Source organism: Scyliorhinus canicula, chromosome 8, assembly GCF_902713615.1.
Source record: "Scyliorhinus canicula chromosome 8, sScyCan1.1, whole genome shotgun sequence".
NCBI classification, from domain to species: Eukaryota; Metazoa; Chordata; class Chondrichthyes; order Carcharhiniformes; family Scyliorhinidae; genus Scyliorhinus; species Scyliorhinus canicula.
This window is the reverse complement of record NC_052153.1, coordinates 115,598,176-115,620,827: the sequence shown is the minus strand read 5'-3', so window position 1 is coordinate 115,620,827 and position 22,652 is coordinate 115,598,176. Positions and strand designations below refer to the sequence as shown.

General features: G+C 46.8%; 1 protein-coding gene across 2 annotated transcripts in view; it reads left to right on the top strand.

The window, feature by feature from the left end:
• Nucleotides 1-22,652, top strand: part of wdr36 (WD repeat domain 36) — a 183,264-nt gene that overhangs the window by 150,059 nt on the left and 10,553 nt on the right. For both annotated transcript variants that reach the window (XM_038805121.1, XM_038805120.1), the window contains exons 15-17: nt 7,092-7,200; nt 9,389-9,468; nt 21,312-21,419. In XM_038805121.1, coding sequence (XP_038661049.1) covers nt 7,092-7,200; nt 9,389-9,468; nt 21,312-21,419 — 297 coding nt within the window. The remainder of the gene's footprint in view (nt 1-7,091; nt 7,201-9,388; nt 9,469-21,311; nt 21,420-22,652) is intronic.

The window sequence follows — 22,652 nt, the reverse complement described above, 5'->3', positions numbered from 1 at the left end:
GTAGCCTGAAAACCACCCAAATTCTTCCAGTGCCTCCATAATTCCAGCCATCCACCCAAAGGGTCTGTGATATAAAGCAGTAAATCATCCGCTTCGAGCGAGACCCTGTGCTCCACCCACCCTCTCATTATGCCCCGCCAAACATTTGATGACCTAAGGGCCGTTGCCAAGGGCTGTATGACCAGGGCAAACAGTAGTGGGGAGAGCGGGCACCCCTGTCTCATCCCCCTACAGAGACTAAAATATTCTGACCAGACCCGATTGGTTCTTACATTCGCCACCGGAGCCTGGTAGCAACCGGACCTAATCAACAAATCCCTGCCCAAACCCGAACCTGCCTAAAATATCCCATAGGTACTTCCACTCCACCTGGTCAAAGGCCTTTTCTGCATCCATAGCTACTCCCACTTCAACCTCACGCCCGTCCACTGGCATCATTATAACATTCGAGAGCCGTCTAATGTTGGACGTCAGGTGCCTCCCCTTCACAAATCCCATCTGGTCCTCCCCGATTACCTCCGGGGCACAGTCCTCTATACGTGTGGCCAAGATCTTAGCCAGCAATTTAGCGTCTAAGTTCAAGACCCGCAGCTCTCCGGGTCTTTGTCCCGCTTTGAGATGAGAGGGATCGCTTATATAATAATCGCTTATTGTCACAAGTACGCTTCAATGATACCTGAGACAGCGTTGGGGGGAGCACTCCCAGCTCCTTAGACTCTTTAAAGGCCTTAACCAGGAGCAGTCCCAGTAACCCAGAAATTGTTTTCTAAAACGCCACTGGGTATCTATCAGATCCTGGGGCATTACCCGATTGCATCGCCCCCAACTCACCTGTCACCTCCCTGAGCCCGATTGGGGCCCCCCAGGCATTCCACCAGCTCCTCATCTACCTTCGGGAACTCTAGCCTCTCCAAACATTGCTGCATACCCTACTCCCGGCTGGGGGTTCCGATTCATAGAGTCGACTACAGAATTCGCAAAACACATCATTTATCGTCTCCGGGTCCACCACTACCTTCCCCCCAATATCCTTTACTTTTCCCAATTTCTCTCACCGCCTCCTGCTTCCTCAGTTGATGTGCTAACATCTTACTGGCTTTCTCCCCATATTCGTATATTGGCCCTTTCACCCTCCTCAATTGCTTTCTGCGTTACCTGTGGACAGGAGCCCAAATTCCATTTGAAGTCTCTGACCTCTTTCAGGAACTCCTCATCCGGAGACTCCACATATCTCCTGTCCACCTGGAAGATTTCACCTACCAGCCTGTCCAACTCCGCCCGTTCAGTCATCTCCCTGTGGGCCCGAATCAAAATAAATTCCCCTCTGATAACCGCCTTCAATGCTTCTCAAACCACCCCTGCCGCGGTCTCTTCCATGTCATTGCCCTTTATGTACCCCCGAGTGGCACCCTCCTGACAAACGCGATATCATCCCAGGTTGGGGCGTATATATTGACCAACACCACTGCCATTCCTCCCGCTTCCTGCTAACCATAATAAATCTACCCCCTGGGTCTGCCTCTATCTTCCCCACCTCGAGTGCCACATTTTTATTACACCCCCCCCCCCCCTTGTTTTAAAGTCCAGTCCCAAATGGAACACTGTCTGACCCATCCCTTCTTCAGTCTAACTTGGTCTCCCAGCTTCAAGTGCATCTCTTGCAACATGGCCACGTTTGCCTTCAGCTGTCTCAAGTGTGTGAACATGGGCTCTTTTGACCAGCCCATTCAGTCCACGAACATTCCACGTAACCAGCCTGTTGGTCAGCCATGACCTTTCCTCGGCCAGATCTTGGCCCATGCCCTGCACCTCACTGGGCCCGCCACTCGGCATCTACCGTCATCTACTCTCCTCCTCCAACCTCCTAAAGGTTGTCTCCTCGTCAACAGCCCCCCCCCCCCCCCCCACTTTGTTAATCTTCAGCTCACCCACCCCCCCCCCCTTTTCTTCCCTGAACTAGCCCTCGCAGCTAGCCTGACAGCTCCTGCTCCTGACGGCCTAGCATTCTAGCACCTGCTGGTCTCTCTCTCTCTCATCTCTTTTCTCTCTCTCTCTCTCTCTCTTCTCTCTCCCCCCCCCCCCCCACTCTTAGTATCAGTTCCCAAAACAATGGCACAATAAACAAACAAACAATCCCTCCCAAGGTCCAAGCACAGAGGTCGGCCCCTCCTACAATAAGCGATTTTCATTTCCATTTCATACCATAACAAAATCTTACCTATTCTAACACCTTCAAGCTTAACCAAATAGAAAAGATCGGACAAAGAAAAAGGAATTATACATGTCAAATCTCAAACAGCTTTTCAAACATCGCAACTTAAATTACAGAGCTAAAAGACTACGGTTTTTAAAAGGGCAACGCATAACTTCTAACTCAGTTCTCCACAGTCAAGGTTTAAGATCCTTGATTGTCTACCAGGTTATTGTCCTTCATGAAGTCTGCCACGTTCTCCAGCGAGCCAAAGTATAGTTCCTGACCCTCATAGGTCACCCAAAGACGGGCCGGGTAAAGCAGACCAAACTTTATTAGCTTCTCGTACATTTCCGCCTTGACTTTATTAAAACTCTCCCTTCTCTTTGGAAGCTTGTACCCAAGTCCTGGTCCACCTGGAACTGAGAATCTTCCCACATGCACCATTTTGTCTGCCTGGCCCACCTTATGATGCGTTCCATATCTAGGAACCGATGCAGCCGTACCACCATCGCCCTGGGGGCTCACTCCCCTGGGGCTTATGCATTAACGTCCTGTAGGCCCGGTCCACCTCCAATGGCTTGGGGAACGAATCTTCCCCACATATGCACCGACATCCAATCCGGATATTCTGTCTCCGAGAATGGTTCTCCAGGTCCTCCACCTTCTCCAGCAGGCGTTTCTGTTGGTCCTGTAGCATCTCAATCTCCATTGCCATCGCAGTAGACTGCTCCTCTCGTTCCACCGCTTGCTCCTCCAACTTCTGGATCGCCTGTCCCTGGGTCATCAATCTCCCCAGCACACTGTCAACCACCGCCCTGATCGAGTCCACACCCCCCACCCCTTCGGTCCTCCACACATTCCTTGCGATGTTGAGTAAACTTCTCAGTCAAGAAGTCCACCAACTGGCCCGTCGACCATTGAGCTGGCGAGGTCAAACCCTGCTTCCCCGCCATTGCCTCCTTCAAACTCTGGTCCTCGCTTCCAGCCAACTTTTGATTTCTCCTTTTTTGATTTTTTTCACGGGCGCAGTTCCATAAACTAGGGGTCACCTACTGCTCCTCTCGCTTTTACGCCCTTATTCTGGAAAATTCCTCTGGAAATCCAGCTTAAAAGCCAGAAAAAGACCACCAAGAGCGGGAGCTGCCAAACGTGCGACCTTTTACTCCATAGCTGCCACCTGAAGTCCAGAAATTGGCAAATGCTACTCTGCTTTTCAAGAAAGGAGGAAGAGAACAGACTATAGGCCAGTTGGCCTAACATTAATTGGTGGGAAAATTCTAGAATTTGTTATTAAAGAAGTTTTAATGCATTTAAAAAAATCAAAGTGTAATTAGAATATGTTGGCTAAGCTTTACTAAGGAGAAACCTTGGTTGATAAATTTGAGCTTTTTTAGGATGTATGTAATAGGGTAAATGGAGGGAAAGAATTAGATGTAGTGTACCTTTGATTCCAAAAGACACAGTGGTTAGCACTACTGCCTCAGCGCCGGGAACCCTGCTTCATTTCTAGTCTTGGATGACTGTGGAGACATTCTCCCCATGTCTGCATTGGTTTCCTCCGGGTGCTCCAGTCTCCTCCCACAGCCCAAGGATATCCAGGTTAGGTGGGTACCAGTGCAATAGGTCAGAAGGTGAAAAAATTGAGGGAGAACTCTGGAATAGGGCCAGTGTGGCTCTGAGGAAGAGCAGACAGGGAGATGTTGCTGAAAACAGCGAGCTGGTGGCCTGAAGTGCATATGTTTTAATGCAAGAAGTATAACAAGTAAGGCAGATGAACTTCGAGCTTGGATTATTACTTGGAACTATGATGTTGTTGCAATTACAGAGACCTAGTTAAGGGAAGGACAGGATTGGCAGCTAAACGTTCCAGGATGGAGATGTTTCAGGCGGGATAGAGGGGGATGTAAAAGGGGTGGAGGAGTTGCGCTACTGGTTAGGGAGAATACAGCTTTTTGACAATTCATAGAACATAGAATTTACAGTGCTGAAGGAGGCCATTCGATCCATCGAGTCAGCACCGGCCCTTGGAAAGAGCACCCAAACCAAGCCCACACCTCCACCCTGTCCCCGTAACCCAGTAACCCCACTTAACTTTTTTTTTGTTTGGACACCTAAGAGCAATTTAGCATGGTCAATCCACCTAATCCGCATATCTTTGGACTGTGGGAGGAAACCAGAGCACCCAGAGGAAACGCATGCACACACTGAGAACGTGCAAACTCCGCACAATGATCCAAGCCAGGAATCGAACCCGGGGACCCTGGAGCTGTGAAGCAACTGTGCTAACCACTATGCTACCGTGTTGCCTTACATTCGTTGGCCACCAGACAACCAATCGAACCAAATCTCCAATCTTTCTCAGGTGCCAGTCCAAGTTGCTGTTCAGAAACTAGCACAATGTATATTTTAGAACTTTTGAGTTCCTGACTTGCTCTGCTCAACTTAAAGATGTATATCCATTAAACACACGGGGATTAAAAATGAAAAAGGCAAAACAAAATAAATGGGAAATAAAGGAATCAACAGGAAGATCCCTTACAGTATAATGTAGGGAAGTGTGATGTTATTCACTTCGGTTGTGCAAATAAATAAGCAAAAATTTCTTTGAACGGTGTAAAACTTGCAATTGTTGATTTTCAAAGAGACTTGTAAAAGGAATGCAGAAAGTTACTGTGTAGGTTTAGCAAGCAACTACGAAGCCAAATGGCATATTGGCCTTTATTAATAGATTGGAATACAGAAAGAAAGAGAGTTTTGGTGGGACCATATCTGGAATACTGTGCAGAGTTTGGGTCTGCACATTTAAGAAAGGACATACCTGCATTAGAGGTGACATAGTGAAGGTTCAATGAATTGGCCTCTAGGGTGAGGGAGTTGTCCTTTGATGAGAAGCCGAGTAAATTAGGCTTCTAGAGCTAATAAAAATGAATCATAGAATCCCTGCAGTGCAGAAGGTGGCCCACACCCCCACCATATCGCCATAACCCAATAATCCTACCTAACCTTTTGGACACCAAGGAGCAATTTAGCATTGCTAATCCACCTAACTTGCATATGCTGGAAACCCAGGCTGACACAAGGAGAAAGTGCAAACTCCACACACAGTCACCCAAGGCTGGAATTGAACCCACATCGCTGGTGCTGTAAGGCGGCAGTGCTAACCTATAAGAGATGACCTAATTGAAACTTAGAAAATTCCGAAGGGTCTTGTTAGGGCTGCCAATGTCCTGACCATTTAACCAGCCCGACTATATTGTTCTGTAATCTAAGACTTTCTTTCTCATTATTTACAACACCACCAATTTTGTGTCATCTGTGAATTTACTGATCATACTTCCTACATTAGTGTTCATATCATTAATGTACACTTAAAGCAGCAAGAGACCCAGCACCAATCCCTGTAAAACACCTCTGGACACAGGCTTCCAGTCAAAAAATCAACCTTTGACCATCATCCGCTGCCTCTGTCACTAAGCCAGTTTTGGATTCCAATTGTCCTAGATCCCATGGGTTTTTATCTTCTTGACCAGTTTCCCATGTGATCTTGTCAAAAGTCTTGCCGAGGTTCATGTAGATCACATCAACTGCGCCACCCTCATCTACACACTTAGTTGCACCCCCTTGAAAAATTCCATCAAATTTTTAAGACATGATCTCCCTTTGATAAAGCCAACTATTTAGGACTAATATGACGAGAAATTTCTTAACTCAAAAGAGTGGGAAATGTTTGGAATTCTCTTCCCCAAGGAAGGGTGAATGGCATATCATTGAATACATCTGAGGCTCTGATAGACAGTATTTTGGTGTTTCAGAATCCAGGTATGTGGGGAGTGGGCAGAAAAATCGAATTTAAGCCCAATATCAGCCATGAACATATTAGATGGTGGAACAGGCTTGATGGGCCAAATGGTCTATTTCTTGCGTTCTACTGATTGGATTAAGAAAGGAAGAAGTTGAGATTTTTTTTTTAAATGTTAATATTTGAAACCTCTGGGAAATAATTTGTAACCTGCATGGCTGAGATTCTACTGTTTTCTTTCTAGGCTGGAGAGATTGAGTGGCATTATAGGAACAAATCTTGGGGGGGGGAGAAATGGTCCTTTCGCAGTACTAACTTTCTGCAACAATTCCATTTGTTCTAAACGTGCAAGTGCAGCAATTGCTTAACACTCATGGTTGCAGGTTGGGAGCTCACCTTTTTCTGAGGCTAAAATGGAGCTATTTGTGGAACTGAGATCTGATAGGTTTAGGAGTCAATGGGACATCCAGGCCAAATCACCTAGCACTTTGTGAGGATTTGCAATTCGTGTTGTAATTTTTTGATATAAATTTCCAGATTCATCATATACTAATAATAGTGTGGATTAAAATTGCTCTTGTATTGTTAACAAATACTGTGCCCATATATCTCTGTGAAAGAAAAAATCCCAACTAAATGATTTGAGTACTGTATCTCCATGATTAATTTCACAGCTAAGAATAACTATATACATCTTTTAGACCTAAATTACAAGTCCGGATCAATAATTGACAAAACCAGAAAACACGATTTAGAATTTATTTTCATCATCTTGCCTTGATACAAAACAAAACCTAACAAATCACTTCACATGAATAAACAAATGTATATAAACTCTCGGTATTTTTAATGTTGCCATTTTGTTAAGTGCACAGACACCAATGCTTTAGGATCAATTTAGAATTGCAGAATCACATCTGCTATTACAACATTTTGGTAATCTTGGATATCTATTAGTGGTCACGATTTTACAGATGATTGTGGAAAACGTGCTTTTAATTTTGTTTATAAGACCTCTAGATTTCAGCATGGCACAAAACTTTATTATTTTCACAAATTGCCCTTCAAAAATGAATGCATCTATATTATTTTCACCAGTGGCATGTTGGCTGTTGCTATGGATGATTTCGGGATAGCAATCCTGGATAGTGAAACGAGAAAATTTGTGAGAAGATTCACCGGACATCAGAATCAAATAAATGATATGGTATGACATTTTGTATAAGAAATACAATGCTTGGGCCTTGCTGTAGAAATATTTTTTAGCATTCTTGAGATGGTCTTTTGGGTCTTGGAATAGTTTGGTCTTGTTTACCTAGCAAATGCTTCATTTGAATTTGACTGAAGCTGTATGTCACTGGAGGGTAAGCAGACATGGCAATTATTTTGCTAGTTATGCGTCCTTTGTAGACAAATGCAACTGTAGCTTATTGAGCAATAGCTACTCTCCAATATTTGATATTCTCCAAAAGAATCCATGTGCAGTCTAAATGCACCCTTATGTTTTATTCTTTCAGAATTGCTTTAATATTTCAGTAGCAAGATTTAATAACTAAGGTAGAACATTTTCCAATGTCCAGCACATAAAAGTAGTCCTTCCAGGTAAGACAGCAATTTAGTTGTTCCGACTTGGTATTGTATATTTGCTACCCATAATGCAACCTCTATAGAGGGAGAGTAATCATAGATTGAATGATTGCTTAGATGAACATGTTTGTTCAGTCTTCCAGTTGCTTGTAACTTTAATTCGCCATTTCATTTCTGCTCTGTCCTTTGCCACCTCCAGTGACGTCTAAGACAAAGTCGAGAAGCAGAACCGCACATTGGGCACTTTACTGCCTTCCAGACAAACATTGTGTTCAACAGCTAGATTTTACCCACCACTGCTCTTGCTGTGGGCTACTGCTGAGAAAGAAGGATAATTGCACCAGAACCACTGGGAGTGAAGAAGCTGGGATTGTGCTTAGACTGGGGATTCTGTATCAATTCATGGTTGGTGGAGTGGTCTGCACCCTTGGATCAACCTACTTTTCTCAGCCTCCAGTACTGAGTCACACGAGCTTTTGCCTCATTAGCAGATTTTCTTTGCTTCCCTTCCCCTCTGCAATCCTGTGTAACCATTGACACCTCTGGACCCATTCTTTGTTTATCCCATTCTCATCCCTTTTGTCGTTTAATTTCATCATGCTCTACCCTAATCATAGAATCCCTACAGTGCAGAAGGAGGCTATTCAGCCCATCAAGTCTGCACCAACTCTCCTAAAGAGCTCTACCTAGGTCTGCGCCCCACACAATCACCATAACCAAGTAACCCCACCTAACCTTTTGGACACTAAGGGGCAATTTAGCATGGCCAATCCACCTAGCCTGCACATCTCTGGACTGTGGGAAGAAACCAAAGCCCTCTGGAGGAAACCCATGCAGACACCGGAAGAACGTGCAAACTCCACACAGTCATCCAAGGATGGAATTGAACCCGGGCCGCGGGCACTGAGGCAGCAGCTACCCACCTTGCCGCCCATCACAGACCATTTTGTTCTTTCCCTTCCCCCTGTTTCCCTGGTTCAGGTACCTTGCTTAAAGACTTTCAATCTCTAATCTCTCCCAGTTCTGAGAAAAGGTCATTAACCTGAAACATCAGTAGGAAGCAGTGTGAGGATTGGTGTGGGTTGGGTGCAGGACCATAGCATCTCTTTGGGAACTGCCTGTTGCGCACCTGCAACTAGAGAACTACCAGCTATCTAAGCACTGGCAGTTCTCCGAGCCGGGACTTTCTCCACAATGGTGAAAGTCCCACCTTGATCCAACTGTCTTTAAATGACTGCAAAGAAATCTGACCAAGCATAGGCAGGCTCCTCCTTTGACTTTTCAGCTGTGGAGTGGGGTCACCACCTCCACGTGAAACTCTAGCAATTAAAGCCGTCTCTCAACAAACACTACATGACAAGTGTTTTCCAGCATTTTTGTATCATGCAAGTTGTAGCTCAAAGGTGCTTTAAAGAAGTTAGATGGGGTGGCACAGTGATTAGCACTGCTGCCTCAGCTCCAGCATCCTGGGTTCAATTCGGGCCTCAGGTGACAGTCTGTGTGGAGTTTGCACTTCCTCCCTGTGTCTGTGTGGGTTTCCTCCGGGTGCTCAGGTTTCCTCTCACAGTCCAAAGATGTGCAGTTAGGTGGTTTGGCCATGGTAAATTACCCCTTAGTGTCCAAAAGGTTAGGTGGGGCTACTGGGTTCGGGGATAGGGTGGAGGTGTGGGCTTAAGTAGGGTGCTCTTTCCAATAGCTGGTGCAGGCTCAATGGGTCGAATGGCCTCCTTCTGCACTGTCGAATCTATTAATATACCACCAACTTTTGAATAAAATTCTGTTAAATGTTTTCCCATTTTTTTTTTAAGACCTTTAGTCCGGACAGTCGTTGGTTAATTTCTGCTTCAATGGACTGTACCATTAGGACCTGGGATCTTCCATCAGGGTGGTAAGTTGAAATAAAAGGCCACACACTCATAATGTTGGTTGAGATTCTGTTACTAATTTATGCTCTTGTGTTTTAAACCTTAATCATGGCATAATGTTTTGCACTGTTTTAAGTTATTTAAGTGAACCCGCAAATCTTTTGTGAAGATATTCACAAATAAGACCCTGAAATAAAGGATTTAAAGGCGAGGAAAACATTAAAAGACAGAAAAAACAATTTAGTAGTTGAATTTATTATTTTGTTGTGAAATACATAAATGTTATAACTTTAAAGGTTAAAATGTTAAAACCTAAAATTGGACATCAATGTTCAATCACTGAGAAAGAATAACAAATTAATTTTTTACAAGAATTGTGCATCATTTGAACAATTAATCAACTAATCACGATGGGCAGCTATTTACATTGGAAATTCATAGTATAATTATTTACATTAGTAGTTTTTATTAAATATTGACGTGTGATCATGTAACAACAGAAGGTAAAGTGTATGATCACATGTGTGCATCTGCGAGATTTGTGTTAATTGTTACTTGTAATACAATTTCTGTCTGTGTTTGTCAAAATTTACAACCAAAAATATCTGTACCTTTATAACAGATAAACTCTTCCTAACATTTTAGACATTTGTAATGAGGGGAAGTATGTAAACACACCATGTTATAATCTGAAAATCCTTGGAATTGGGCCTTTGGGAGGCCATATTCGGGGTGTCGGACCAGCCAGGGTTCGAAACGGCTGCGGAGGCAGATGTTGTAGCCTTCACCTCGTTTGTCGCCCGAAGGCGGATCCTATTAGAGTGGAGAGCAACCTCTCCACCCTGTGCACTGGCATGACGGGGGGGGGGGGGGGGGGGGGGGGGAGACTGCAGAAATTCTTGATGCTTGAGAAGGTCAAATTTGAACTGAGGGGAAGGATGGAGGGGTTTTACACTTCATGGGTATTACTCATTATGCACTTTCGAGAATTGGATTACATCGAACATGGGGGGAGGGGCTGGGATAGTTGTGGGGTGGGGGCTGTATGTGTTAATGGTGACTATGGGTGATTCCTGATTCCTTTTTGTCATTTGTTTATGTTAACATGCGGGCTAATGCTTGGGGTTTGGTGGGAGCATGGGATCATTGTTATTGATATGGGGATTGACATTACATTCACTACTGGTTATTGTTTATTGTTGGGTGTAAATTTGGGAGAAAATGTGAAAAAGGAGGAGAATAAAAATATTTTTTTAAAATAATCTGAAAACCCTCTGTAAACAGGTGTTAAATTTTCAAAACAAGCGACTTCCGGTTGCGGCTATGCGGAGCTAAGCCGCACGTTTGGCAGCTCCCGCCAGGAACGATCTTTTGGGCTCTTTTTAGGGGCCCCAGCGGTACTTTTTTGACGTTTCCCGACGTGGGAAGGAGTCAGCAACATTTCCCCAGCAGTATATGGCCTGGACCAGGAGTGGGGCGAGTAAGAAAGTGGTTGCAGCGCCAAAGCAGAAGCGAGGGAAGAAGCACAAGATGGCGGTGGGCGGAGACCAGGAGGCATGGAGGCAGTTGGCGCGGGAGCAGCAGGAGACTCTCCAGCGCTGCTTCAGGGAGCTTAAAGCAGAGCTGCTGGAGCCGTTGAAGGCTTCAATTGACAAGCTGCTGGAGACCCAGATGGCCCAGGGGGTGCCGATCAGAGAGATCCGACAAAAGGCCTCCAAAAGAGAGGACGAGACCTTGGGCCTCGTGGTGAAGGTGGAAATGCACGAGGCGCTCCATAACAAATGGCAGGAGAGGTTCGAGGAGATGGAAAACCGGTCGAGGTGGAAAAATCTGCGGATCCTGGGCCTTCTGGAGGGGTCACACATGGGGGCTTATGTGGTCATCATGCTAAATTCGCTGATGGGAGCTGGGTCCTTTCAGGGGCCCCTGGAGCTGGAGGGGGCCCACCGAATACTGGCAAGAAGACCCAAGCCGAATGAGCCGCCACGGGCGGTGCTGGTGCGGTTCCACCGGTTTGCTGACCGGGAGTGTGTGCTCAGGTGGGCAAGAAGGAGCGGAGCAGCAGGTGGGAGAATGCGGTGGTACGGGTCTACTAGGACCAGAGTGCGGAGGTGGCAAAGAAGAGGGCCGGGTACAATCGGACGAAGACAGTGCTGCACAGGAAAGGAGTGAAGTTCGGCATGCTGCAGCCGGCGCATCTGTGGGTCACCTACAAGGAACGACACTTTTACTTCGAGTCCCCGGAGGAGGCGTGGGCCTTTGTGCAGGCCGAGAAGTTGGACTCAAACTGAGGGTTGGGTGCAGGGGTCTGCAAGTAACAGTTATATTTTATGGGGGGGGGGTTCTCTGTTTAATGTTGGTTCTTTGTTGTTTTCAGGGCAGGTGGGGCACTGTTTACTGCTTGGGCTTGTAGGATGGGCTCGAGGAGGGGGGCAGACCTGCAGTGTTGGGGGCTGATGGTGTGAAGGGGGGGGTTGGGGCACCGCGAGGGGACCGGGCCAGTAAAGGGAGCTGCTTTAGAGGAGGTGAAGTCGGGCAGGTGGAAAGCGCGGGCTTTTTCCCGCGCTGAGGGTTGAAGGGGGCGGAGCTAGAGCTGGGAAGCGCGGGCTTTTCCCCGCTTGAGAGCGGGACGGGGAGGCGGAAAGCCTGCTGGTGGACACTGGGTGGAGGGAAAGCCCCACGCTGGGAGGGGTCGGGGGAGTGGCCGGGGTCAGCTGACTTGCGGGAGTGCAATGGAGGGAGCAACGCAGCTAGGGGGGGCCCTAGCTTGGGGGGGGGGGGGGGGGGGGGGGGGGGTACCGGGTTGCTGCTGGAATGGCCAAGAAAGAGCTGGAGTATGTAGAGGGGCTCGGGATGGGGGTTTGCTGCCGCGGGGGGCGCGGGCACGTGGCAGGCTGAGGAAGGGTAATGGCTAGCCAGTGGGGGAGGGGGGCAGGTAGCCCCCTGATCCGGCTGATAACCTGGAATGTGAGGGGACTGAATGGGCCGGTCAAACTGGCCTGCGTGTTTGCACACCTGAAGGCGGATGTGGCCATGCTTCAGGAGACGCACCTGAAGGTGGCGGATCCGGTTATATTGAGGAAGGGATGGGTACGCCAGGTGTTTCATTCGGGGCTGGATGCAAAAAATCGGTGGGTGGCGATCCTGGTGGGGAAGAGGGTGTCGTTTGAGGCGTTGAATGTGGCAGACAGCGGCGGGAGGTATGTGATGGTAAGCGGCAAGCTGGTCAACGTATACGCCCCGAATTGGGAAGATGCAGTTTCATGCGGCGCATGTTGGGCCGGATTCCAGATTTGGAGGCGGTGGGCCTGATAATGGGGGGGGGATTTTAACACGGTGCTGGATCCGACACTGGATCGATCCAGATCCAGGACGGGTAGGAGGCCAGCGGCGGCTAAGGTGTTGAGGGGGTTTATGGACCAGATGGGAGGGGTGAATCCATGGAGGTTTGCGAGGCCGAGGGCCAGGGAATTTTCATACTTCTCCCGTGTGCATAAGGCTTATTCCCGGATTGATATCTTCGTTATGAGTAGGGCGCTGATTGCGAGGGTGGAGGATGCTGAGTATTCGGCGATAGCCATTTCCGACCATGCCCCACACTGGGTGGACCTCGAGCTGGGGGAGGAGAGAGACCAGCGCCCGCTTTGGCGCTTGGATGTGGGGCTTCTGTCGGACGAGGAGGTGGGCGGGCGGGTTCGAGGATGTATTGAGAGGTACCTGGAGCCCAATGACAATGGGGAGGTCCGAGTGGGGACGGTCTGGGATGCGCTGAAGGCGGTGGTTAGGGGGGTTAGATCTCCATTCAAGCCCACAGGGAGAGGAGAGAGAGGGAGAGACAGGTGGGGGAGATGGTGAGGGTGGACAGGAGATGCGCAGAGGCTCCGGAGGAGGGATTGCTGAGGGAGCGGCGTAGTCTCCAGGCTGAGTTCGACTTGTTGACCACCAGAAAGGCGGAAGCTCAGTGGAGGAAGGCACAGGGAGCGGTGTATGAATATAGGGAGAAGGCGAGCAGGATGCTGGCGCACCAGCTCCGTAAGCGGGATGCGGCCAGGGAGATTGGTGGAGTTAAGGGTAGGGGAGGGAATGTGGTGCGAAGGGGGGTAGACATTAATAGGGTCTTCAGGGACTTTTATGAGGAACTGTATCGGTCCGAACTCCCAGCGGAGGAGGGGGGGATGGGGCGCGTTTTAGGCCGGCTGAGATTCCCGAGGGTGGAGGAGGGACAGGTGGAGGGACTGGGGGCGCCGGTTGAGCTGGAGGAGCTGGTCAAAGGGATAGAGAGCATGCAGTCGGGGAAGGCGCCGGGGCCGGATGGGTTCCCAGTCGAATTCTATAAGATGTATGCAGACCTGTTAGGCCCCCTGTTGGTTCGGACCTTCAACAAGGCAAGGGAAGGGGGGGCTCTGCCTCCAACGATGTCTCGGGCGCTGATTTCCTTGATCATTAAGTAGGACAAGGATCCCCTGCAGTATGGGTCATACAGGCCGATTTCATTCTTAAATGTAGACGCCAAGCTGTTGGCGAAGATTTTAGCCATGAGGATAGAGGACTGTGTGCCTCAGGTTATCCACGAGGATCAAACGGGGTACATGAAAGGGAGGCAGCTGAATACTAACATACAGAGGTTCTTGAATGTTATAATGATGCCGGCGGTAGAAGGGGAGGCAGAGATAGTGGTGGCATTGGACGTGGAGAAGGGTTGAGATAGGGTTGAGTGGGTGTACTTGTGGGAGGTGCTGGAAATGTTCGCGTTTGGGGAGGGGTTTGTCAGGTGGGCGAGGCTGTTATATGATGCCCCGATGGCGAGCGTGGCCACTGATAGGAGGAGGTCGGTGTATTTTCGGTTATACCAAGGGACAAGGCAGGGGTGTCCCTTGTCCCCCCCTGCTTTTTGCGCTGGCAATTGAACCTCTGGCCATGGCACTGAGGGAGTTGAGGAGCTGGAGGGGGCTGGTGCAGGGTGGGGAGGAACACCGAGTGTCGCTCTATGCGGATGACCTATTGTTGTATGTGGCGGACCCGGTGGGGGGAATGCCGGACGTGATGAGGATTCTCAGGGAATTTGGGAATTTCTCGGGGTACAAGCTCAACTTGGGGAAGAGCGAGCTGTTCGTTGTACACCCGGGGGACCAGGAGGGGGGGGGGGATTGGTAGGCTCCCACTAAAAAGGGCGGAGAGGAGTTTCAGGTACTTGGGGGTCCAGGTGGCCAGGAACTGGGGGGCCTTGCATAAGCTTAACCTCAAGGCTGGTGGAGCAAATGGAGGAGGAGTTTATGAAATGGGACATGTTGCCGCTGTCTCTGGCGGGTAGGGTGCAATCAGTCAAGATGACGGTGCTCCCGAGGTTTCTGTTCCTGTTCCAGTGCCTCCCCATCCTTATCCCAAAGGCCTTTTTCAGGCGGGTTAACAGGAGCATTACGGGGTTTGTGTGGGCGCATGGGACCCCGAGGGTGAGAAGGGTGTTCCTGGAGCGGGGCAGGGATGGGGGGGGGCTGACGCTGCCCAACCTCTGTGGGTATTATTGGGCTGCCAACGCAGCGATGGCGCATAAGTTGGTGATGGACGGGGAAGGGGCAGCATGGAAGAGGATGGAGATGGCGTCCTGTGTGGGCATGAGCCTGGAGGCGCTGGTAATGGCGCTGCTGCCGCTCCCTCTAACGAGTTATACCACGAGCCCGGTGGTGGCGGCTACCCTCAAAATTTGGGGGCAATGGAGACGGCACAGGGGGGAGGTGCGGGTCCCCGATACGGGGGAACCACCGGTTTGTCCCGGGGAGAATTGATGGCGGGTTCCTGAGTTGGCACAGGGCAGGTGTTAGGAGGTTGAGGGACCTGTTTGTAGACGGGAAGTTTGCGAGCCTGGGTGAGCTGGAAGGGAAGTTCGGGCTCCCCCCGGGGAACACCTTTAGGTACATGCAAGTAAGGGCGTTTGTCAGGCGGCAGGTGGCGGAAGTCCCTCTGCTGCTGCCGTGTGGGGTCCAGGACAGGGTGTTCTCGGGGGTGTGGGTTGGAGAGGGGAGGATCTCGACAACGTACCAAGTGATGCAGGAGGTAGACGAGGCCTCGGTGGAGGAGCTGAAGGGTAAATGGGAGGAGGAACTGGATGAGGAGATTGAGGCGGGGACGTGGGCGGGATGCCCTAGGAAGGGTGAACTCCTCCTCTTCCTGTGCGAGGCTTAGCCTCATACAGTTTAAGGTGCTGCATAGGGCTCACATGACCGGGACAAGGATGAGCCGGTTCTTTGGGAGCGAGGCAGGTGTATTAGGTTCTCAGGGAGCCCAGAAAACCATGCCCATATGTTCTGGGCATGCCCAGCGCTGGGGGAGTTTTGGAAGGGGGTAGCAAGGACGGTGTCGAGGGTGGTAGGATCCAGGGTCAATCCGGGCTGGGGGCTCGCAATATTTGGGGTTGCAGAGGAGCCGGGAGTGCAGAAGGCGTAAGAGGCCGGCATTCTGGCCTTTGTGTCCCTAGTAGCCCGGCGGAGGATTCTTCTTCAGTGGAAGGGTGCGAGGCCCCCAAGCGTGGAGGCCTGGGTCAACGATATGGCGGGGTTTATTAAATTGGAGAGGGTGAAATTTGCCCCGAGGGGATCAGTGCAGGGGTTCTTCAGGAGGTGGCAACCATTCCTAGATTTCCTGGCAGAACGGTAGAAAAAGGCCAGCAGCAGCAGCAACGTGTGGGGGGGGTCATCCCTTTGTTTTCGGCTGAAGGGACGTGTATATTAGTTCTTTGCTAATGACGGGGCGTTAATTTATTTCTTCTTTTTTGTATACATGGGGGGGGGGTTGTTCATTCTTTTCTTAGTATTTTCTGTTGTTGATATTTTGTGAAAATTTGAATAAAAATTACTTTAAAAATAAAATTTTCAAAATAGGCAAAACCTCTGTTACTTTGATTGTTGAATGGTGCAAGCATTTTAGCACTATGAGACAGATAGTGAAAAATAGTGACTGATGATTGTGGCAGAGGTATACCCCTAAGGAACAAGGCTCTGGCCATTTTACTCACTTAAATAGCAGATATCTTTCTCCAACTGATAATATTTTACTTTTCATCTGGTTCTTTATTCTCAGCTTAACTAATAAAGAATGCTGCAGTATTTAGTTTCTGAATGAGACAAATATTTCCATGGCAAAGTAGATTTCCATTTCACAGCAGATTCGACCTCCGCAAAGCCATCTGGGATTCCAAAAGATAATATCACGGTAGCACAGTTGTTAGCAGTGTTGTTTCACAGCTCCAGGGTCCCAGGTTCAATTCCCGGCTTGGGTCACTGTCTGCAGAGTCTGCACGTTCTCCCCGTGTCTGCGTGGGTTTCCTCCAGGTGCTCCGGTTTCCTCCCACAAGTCTCGAAAAATGTGCTATTAGGTGAATTAGACATTCTAAATTCTCCCTCTGTGTACCCGAACAGGCGGTGGAAGGTAGGACTAGGGGCTTTTCACAGTAACTTCATTACAGTGTTTTTTTAAAAATCCAAACCAGATTCATTGTAGTCTCTCACCAGCATTAAAATCACCAAGTACATCTTCCTGAGCTCACCTTTATCTGGCCACCAGTCAACATAATGACAGATAATGCATAGATTTGCTGCTTGTGTAACCTCTGACCTTACTGGCCACTACTCCTCCACTGACTCCTCATATATCCAATTCATATACTTTATTAACCTCCCAATTTTCAAATCTCTCCCTTATCTGACTCCAGCATACCTCTAAAAACATGCACTCCACCGACATTTGACCACTTCTGTCTTCTTTCCCCTCCAAAGGATAAGCCTCAGCATGCTACAAATCTTTTGTGCTACAGAATTCTCTTCCCCATTTTACCACTTCTCTCCCTGTTTTCATAAATTTCCTCAACCACCTGGTATTTGGCACTCTTTAGTGCCGTTGCTTTCTTCATTACTGCTATTTTGCATATTAATTAAATTTGGTGAGTGCCTGTCCCTGGTTCAGTATCAATTGCATTGGGACATCTGGCATACTGGCCACTCCCTCTACTGTAAACATGGGCGCCAAGTAATTATTCAGCAGCTGCCAGTTTTATATTGGCTTTACAATATAGCCATTATCAATTTTCATGGGGCCCACGTTGCTTCTGACCACCTTTTATTTTCCTAATAATTGTAAAAAGAAAAATTTGTAGCCCTTGCAATTTGTTTTTGTACTTTTCTAGCTCTCGTAATCTGTTCTCACTGTTGTTGTGCTTTGTCATTCCTAATTGCCAGGATCTGTGCAATTCCTTGCATTTTTGTATGCTTTTTCTTTTAGCTCAATGTTTTTCCGTATCACTTTGTTTGACCATTGCTATAATTTTTGGCAAGTAGAGATCTTGTGCCTTCAAGAAATCATGTTAAATTCTTCTCTTCAACATATTTCCCGTTGGTCATCTGTCATTTTGCCAATTAACATATTACCCAGTTTGCTGTGGACAGATTCTGCTGCATCCCATTAATGTCAGCCTTCCCTAAATCAAATGTCTTAGTAGCTGCTTCACATTTCTCTCTTTCACCTATTCTGAACTTGATCGTATTATAGAAAGAAAGATTTACATTCCTATAGTGCCTTTCACAACCAGTGGATGTCCCAAACTCCTTTACTGCCAATCAAGTACCTTTGCAGTATAGTCACTGTTATAATGTAGGAAATGCATTAGCCTATTTGCACATTACAAAGTAAGGTCCCAAAAACATTAATATGGTAATGACCAGATAATCTGATGTTCATTGAGGGATAGGTAATGGCCAAGACATAGGAAATAGTTCTCTTTTTTGAAATAGTATCGTCAAATGTTTTACTTCCACCTGGGAGGGTAGATGGGGCTTGAGTTTAATGTCTCATCTGAATAATGGCACTTCCAGGAGTACATAACTCCCTCAGTACTCCACTGGAATGTCACCTTGACTTTTGTGCTCAAGTCTTGGGAGTGGGACTTGAACCTGGAACTTTGACTTAAGAGCCTAGAATGCAAGCAACTGAGCCGGTCAAGTTTGTAAAAAGAAAAAGATCAGTGAAGACAAATGTTAGGTTCCTTATAGTCCAAATTGGGAGAATTGATAAATGGAGAACAAGGAAATGGCTGAGCAATTATGCATTCACTTTGTCTTCACCGAAGAAGACACAAATAACTTCCCACAAATTTAAGGGAAACGAGAGTCTAATGAAAAGGAGGAATTGAAGGAAGTTTAAAAAAAAAACTGGAGAAATTAATGGGGCTAAAAACTGATAAATCCCCAGGGCCTGAAAATCTACATCCCTGGATACTAAAGGAGTTGACCATGGCAATGGTGGATGCGTTGGTTGTCATTTTCCAAAAGATTTTGGAACAATCCCAGCAGATTGGAGAGTGGCAAATGTAAACCCGCTATTTTTTAAAATGAGGGAGGGAGAAAATAGGGAATTATAGGCAGGTTAGCATTGGTAGCAGAAAAATACTGGAGTCTATTGTAAAGGATGCAACAATAGGACACTTAGGAAAAAATCAAGAAAATTAGACACGGTCAACAAGTATTTATGAAAAATTACAAATGCTTCAATTTTTTAAAAATCATGAATTTAGTAAAAGGGAAATCACGTTTGACAAACCTATTAGTTTTTTTTGAGAATGTGACTAGTAGAATAAATAAGGGAGAACAAGTGGATGTGTGTATTTGGATTTTCAGAAAGCTTCTGACAAAGTCACACACAAGAGGTTAATGTACAAAATTAAAGCGTGAGAGACTGGGAGTAATATCCTGGCATGGATCAAGAATTAGTGAGCAGACAGGAAACAGCCAGAATAAATGGCTCTTTTTCGGCGTGAAAGGCAGTAACTAGTGGGGTACCACATGGCTCAGTGCTTGGGCCCTGCTATTCACAATATATATCAATGCTTTAGATCCGGGAATCAAATGTAATATTTCCAGATTTGCTGATGACACAAGCCTAGGGCAGCATGGTAGCATAGTGATTAGCACTGTGGCTTCACAGCGCCAGGCTCCCAGGTTCAATTCTTGGCTGGGTCACTGTCTGTGCGGAGTCTGCACGTTCTCCCTGTGTCTGTGTGGGTTTCCTCCGGGTGCTGCGGTTTCCTCCCACTAGTCCCAAAAGTCTTGCTGTTAGGTAATTTGTACATTCTGAATTCTCCCTCTGTGTACCCAAACAGGTGCCGGATTGTGGCGACTAGGGGCTTTTCACAATAACTTCAGTGCAGTGTTAATGTAAGCATACTTGTGACAATAAAGATTATTATTATAGGTGGAATTGTGAGTGGTGAGGAGGAAGTAAAGAGGCTTCATGGTAATTTATACAAGTTGAGTAAGTGGGCAAATACATGTCAGATGCTGTAAAAATCTGGATATGTGTGAAGTTATCCACTTTGGTGGGAAAAATAGAATGACAGTGTTTATATTATAGATTGAGAAATGTTGATGTTCATGAGTCATTGAAAGCAAGCAGTTAGGAGGGCAAATTGTATGTTGACCTTCACTGCAAGAGAGTACAGGAGCACAAGGAGACTTGATTACTGGGATGGCATGATTGCCGTATGAGGAGACATTTGGTCAACTAGGCCTGTCTTCACTGACATTTTGAAAAATTCAAGGGAACCTTAAACATAAAATTCTGACTGAGCTGGTCAGACTGGATGCAGGGTGATGTTACCTCTGGCTGGGGTGTCTAGAAGAAGAAGGTTACGGACTTGGGATACAGGGTAGGCCACTGAAAACTGAGATTAAGAGAAATGTCTTCATTCAGAGGGTGGGGAACATGTAGAATTTTCTATCAAATAAGGCTGTGGGGGCCAAATTACCTTATATTTAATTAATAAATAATTGTAGACACTAAAAGCATCAAGGGGAATGGGGGGACATCAGAAATATGATGTTAGAGAATCAGCTATGACCACACTGAATGGAGGAGCAGGTTTGATGTGCTAGATGGCCTACTCCTATTTTTTATGTTTCTATGATAACATTTCTTTCACTATTTAGCTGTTAAATATATTTGGCTAATTGCTCATTACTAAATCAACCAAGACAGGCACTCTTGTTAGTTCTGGGACATGTTTCCGCAGAACACCATCCTGGACACATTCAAGAAATTCAGTACCTGTCTGATATGTAGGGTCTGGTTTAGCACAGTGGGCTAATTAGCTGGCTTGTGATGCAAAACAATGCCAGCAGCGCGGGTTCAATTCCCGTACGGGCCTCCCCGAACAGGCCCCGGAATGTGGCGACTGGGGGCTTTTCACAGTAATTTAATTGAAGCCTCCTTGTGACAATAAGAGATTATTATTATGTTATTCTGCTTGTCCCAATCTGTGAAAGCTAATATGCCCCAATGAAATCATGCCCCAATTAAACCAATCTGCTTTGCTACATACTTTTCTCACCTTAGCCTTTATGTAAATTAACCACGTCACATTGCTACCAGGTGTACCTGTACTTTATGGTCCTTCATCCTTTTACTTTCTTAATTCTACTGGTAATAAATGAATAAAGTCCTGTAATAAATGTAATAAAGTCTCCACTGCCTGCTTATATCTCGTTATATCGTCTCTCTGTTTTTATCTTTGATTGCTAAGACTACTTCTCTCCACTTCTACAATTTTCCCAATGTTTTCAAAGATCTTCTAACTTGGTTCATTTGGTTCCCATTCCTAACCATCCTGCAGTCATGTCTCAGTAATGGCTACTTTGTCACGTACCTCATGTTGCATTGCGTTTGCTGTTCATTCAATGTGTTCCTTATATTCCTTGCATTCGACTCCAGCACCTCAGGGCACTTGAGAGGAAGGAGCTGTGAATGTTTGGAATTAAATTATCATTTTCATAGTTTGTATTTGAAGTTCTGTTTTTATTTTCACTTTTTCTTTCTGTCCCCACAGCTTAATAGACTGTTTCCTGCTTGATTCAGCAGCTGTCAGTATCACCATGTCCCCCACTGGAGACTTCCTGGCTTCTGCTCATGTAGATGATTTGGGAATTTACCTTTGGTATGTGCACTTTTTACAGAACAAAATTGTTGTATTAATTATTTCAAATATGTTTCTTCAAATCTATTTTCAGATGCAAAAGTGAAATGTAACTTTTTCCAATGATTGTTGACTGCATTCTCGTTAATCATTCGTTCAAAGGTTACGTGCGAGGTTTTTAGTACTGTGAATGTTGAAAAGCACTTTCTGTATTAAAAGCCCAATTAACCTCTTGCATAATACCACAGTTCATAGGAATTACTAGCCATAATTAGTAATTGAAATGACTACTGCCAGTGTACCCTAAGGAAATAGTAAATGCAACATTGTCAGCTCTCTTAACCGATCTGAAACCAAATAAATTGTACAAAATGCAGGCTTACAATATCAACTCGCCTTTGTATTGCACCTTTATAGCAAAAGTGACCCAGGAGCATTAAACCATGATTCTATGAAATAAAATTGACAGAGGCATAGTAAATATCAAAATAGGTATCCAAAAGCTCAATGAAAGAGGTGGGGCTGGATTCTCTGCAACCCTGCACAGCGGGGCAGACGATCAACTTTGGTGACAAAATCAGGCCCGGTGCCGGTCCGGTGATTCTCCGGGAATTGGTGTTTTCGCGAATTACTCCTCGCAGCTGGGGGGCCATTGCCAGAGGCCCGCCCAGTGAACCTCCTCCGCTCCCAGCTGGCAGGTTCCCAATGGCGTTGTTCTAACCACCTATTACCGTTCGGGAACCTCGTGAGTATTGCTCTATTTATTTATCTCGGTGAACCACAAGCTTTTCCCTTTTATCGATCAAATGACCACACAACCAGTTAGTTAGTTCAAAAGATGGTTTATTTACATACACAAGAGTTATCTCAATATCTACTACAAGTTAAACTACACTCATTAGTTACAATAACCGATACTTAACTTCAGGGTGGCTGGCGCTGTGCAATTGGATAAAGGCCTTTATCTAGATTTCACTTGGCTGTTTCGAAGAAAATGGCTCTGTCTCTGCTGGGCTCATCCATCAGGTAGCGAGCGTTGGTCTTGAACTTAGCTGGCTGTTCCTGCTGCAATTGGGTCGGCACAGACCAGATCCAAGAGAGACCGGACACATGCCTGTGCTCTTTTTTTATCCCCACTGGGTTTCGCGCTCTTTGGGGCGGTCCTTAACCTTGGACCCAATAGTTCAACAGGGCTCTGATCACTCTCTTCGATTTCTCCCATTAAAGGGGCAGGTGTCTTGGTAGCTGGGCGGA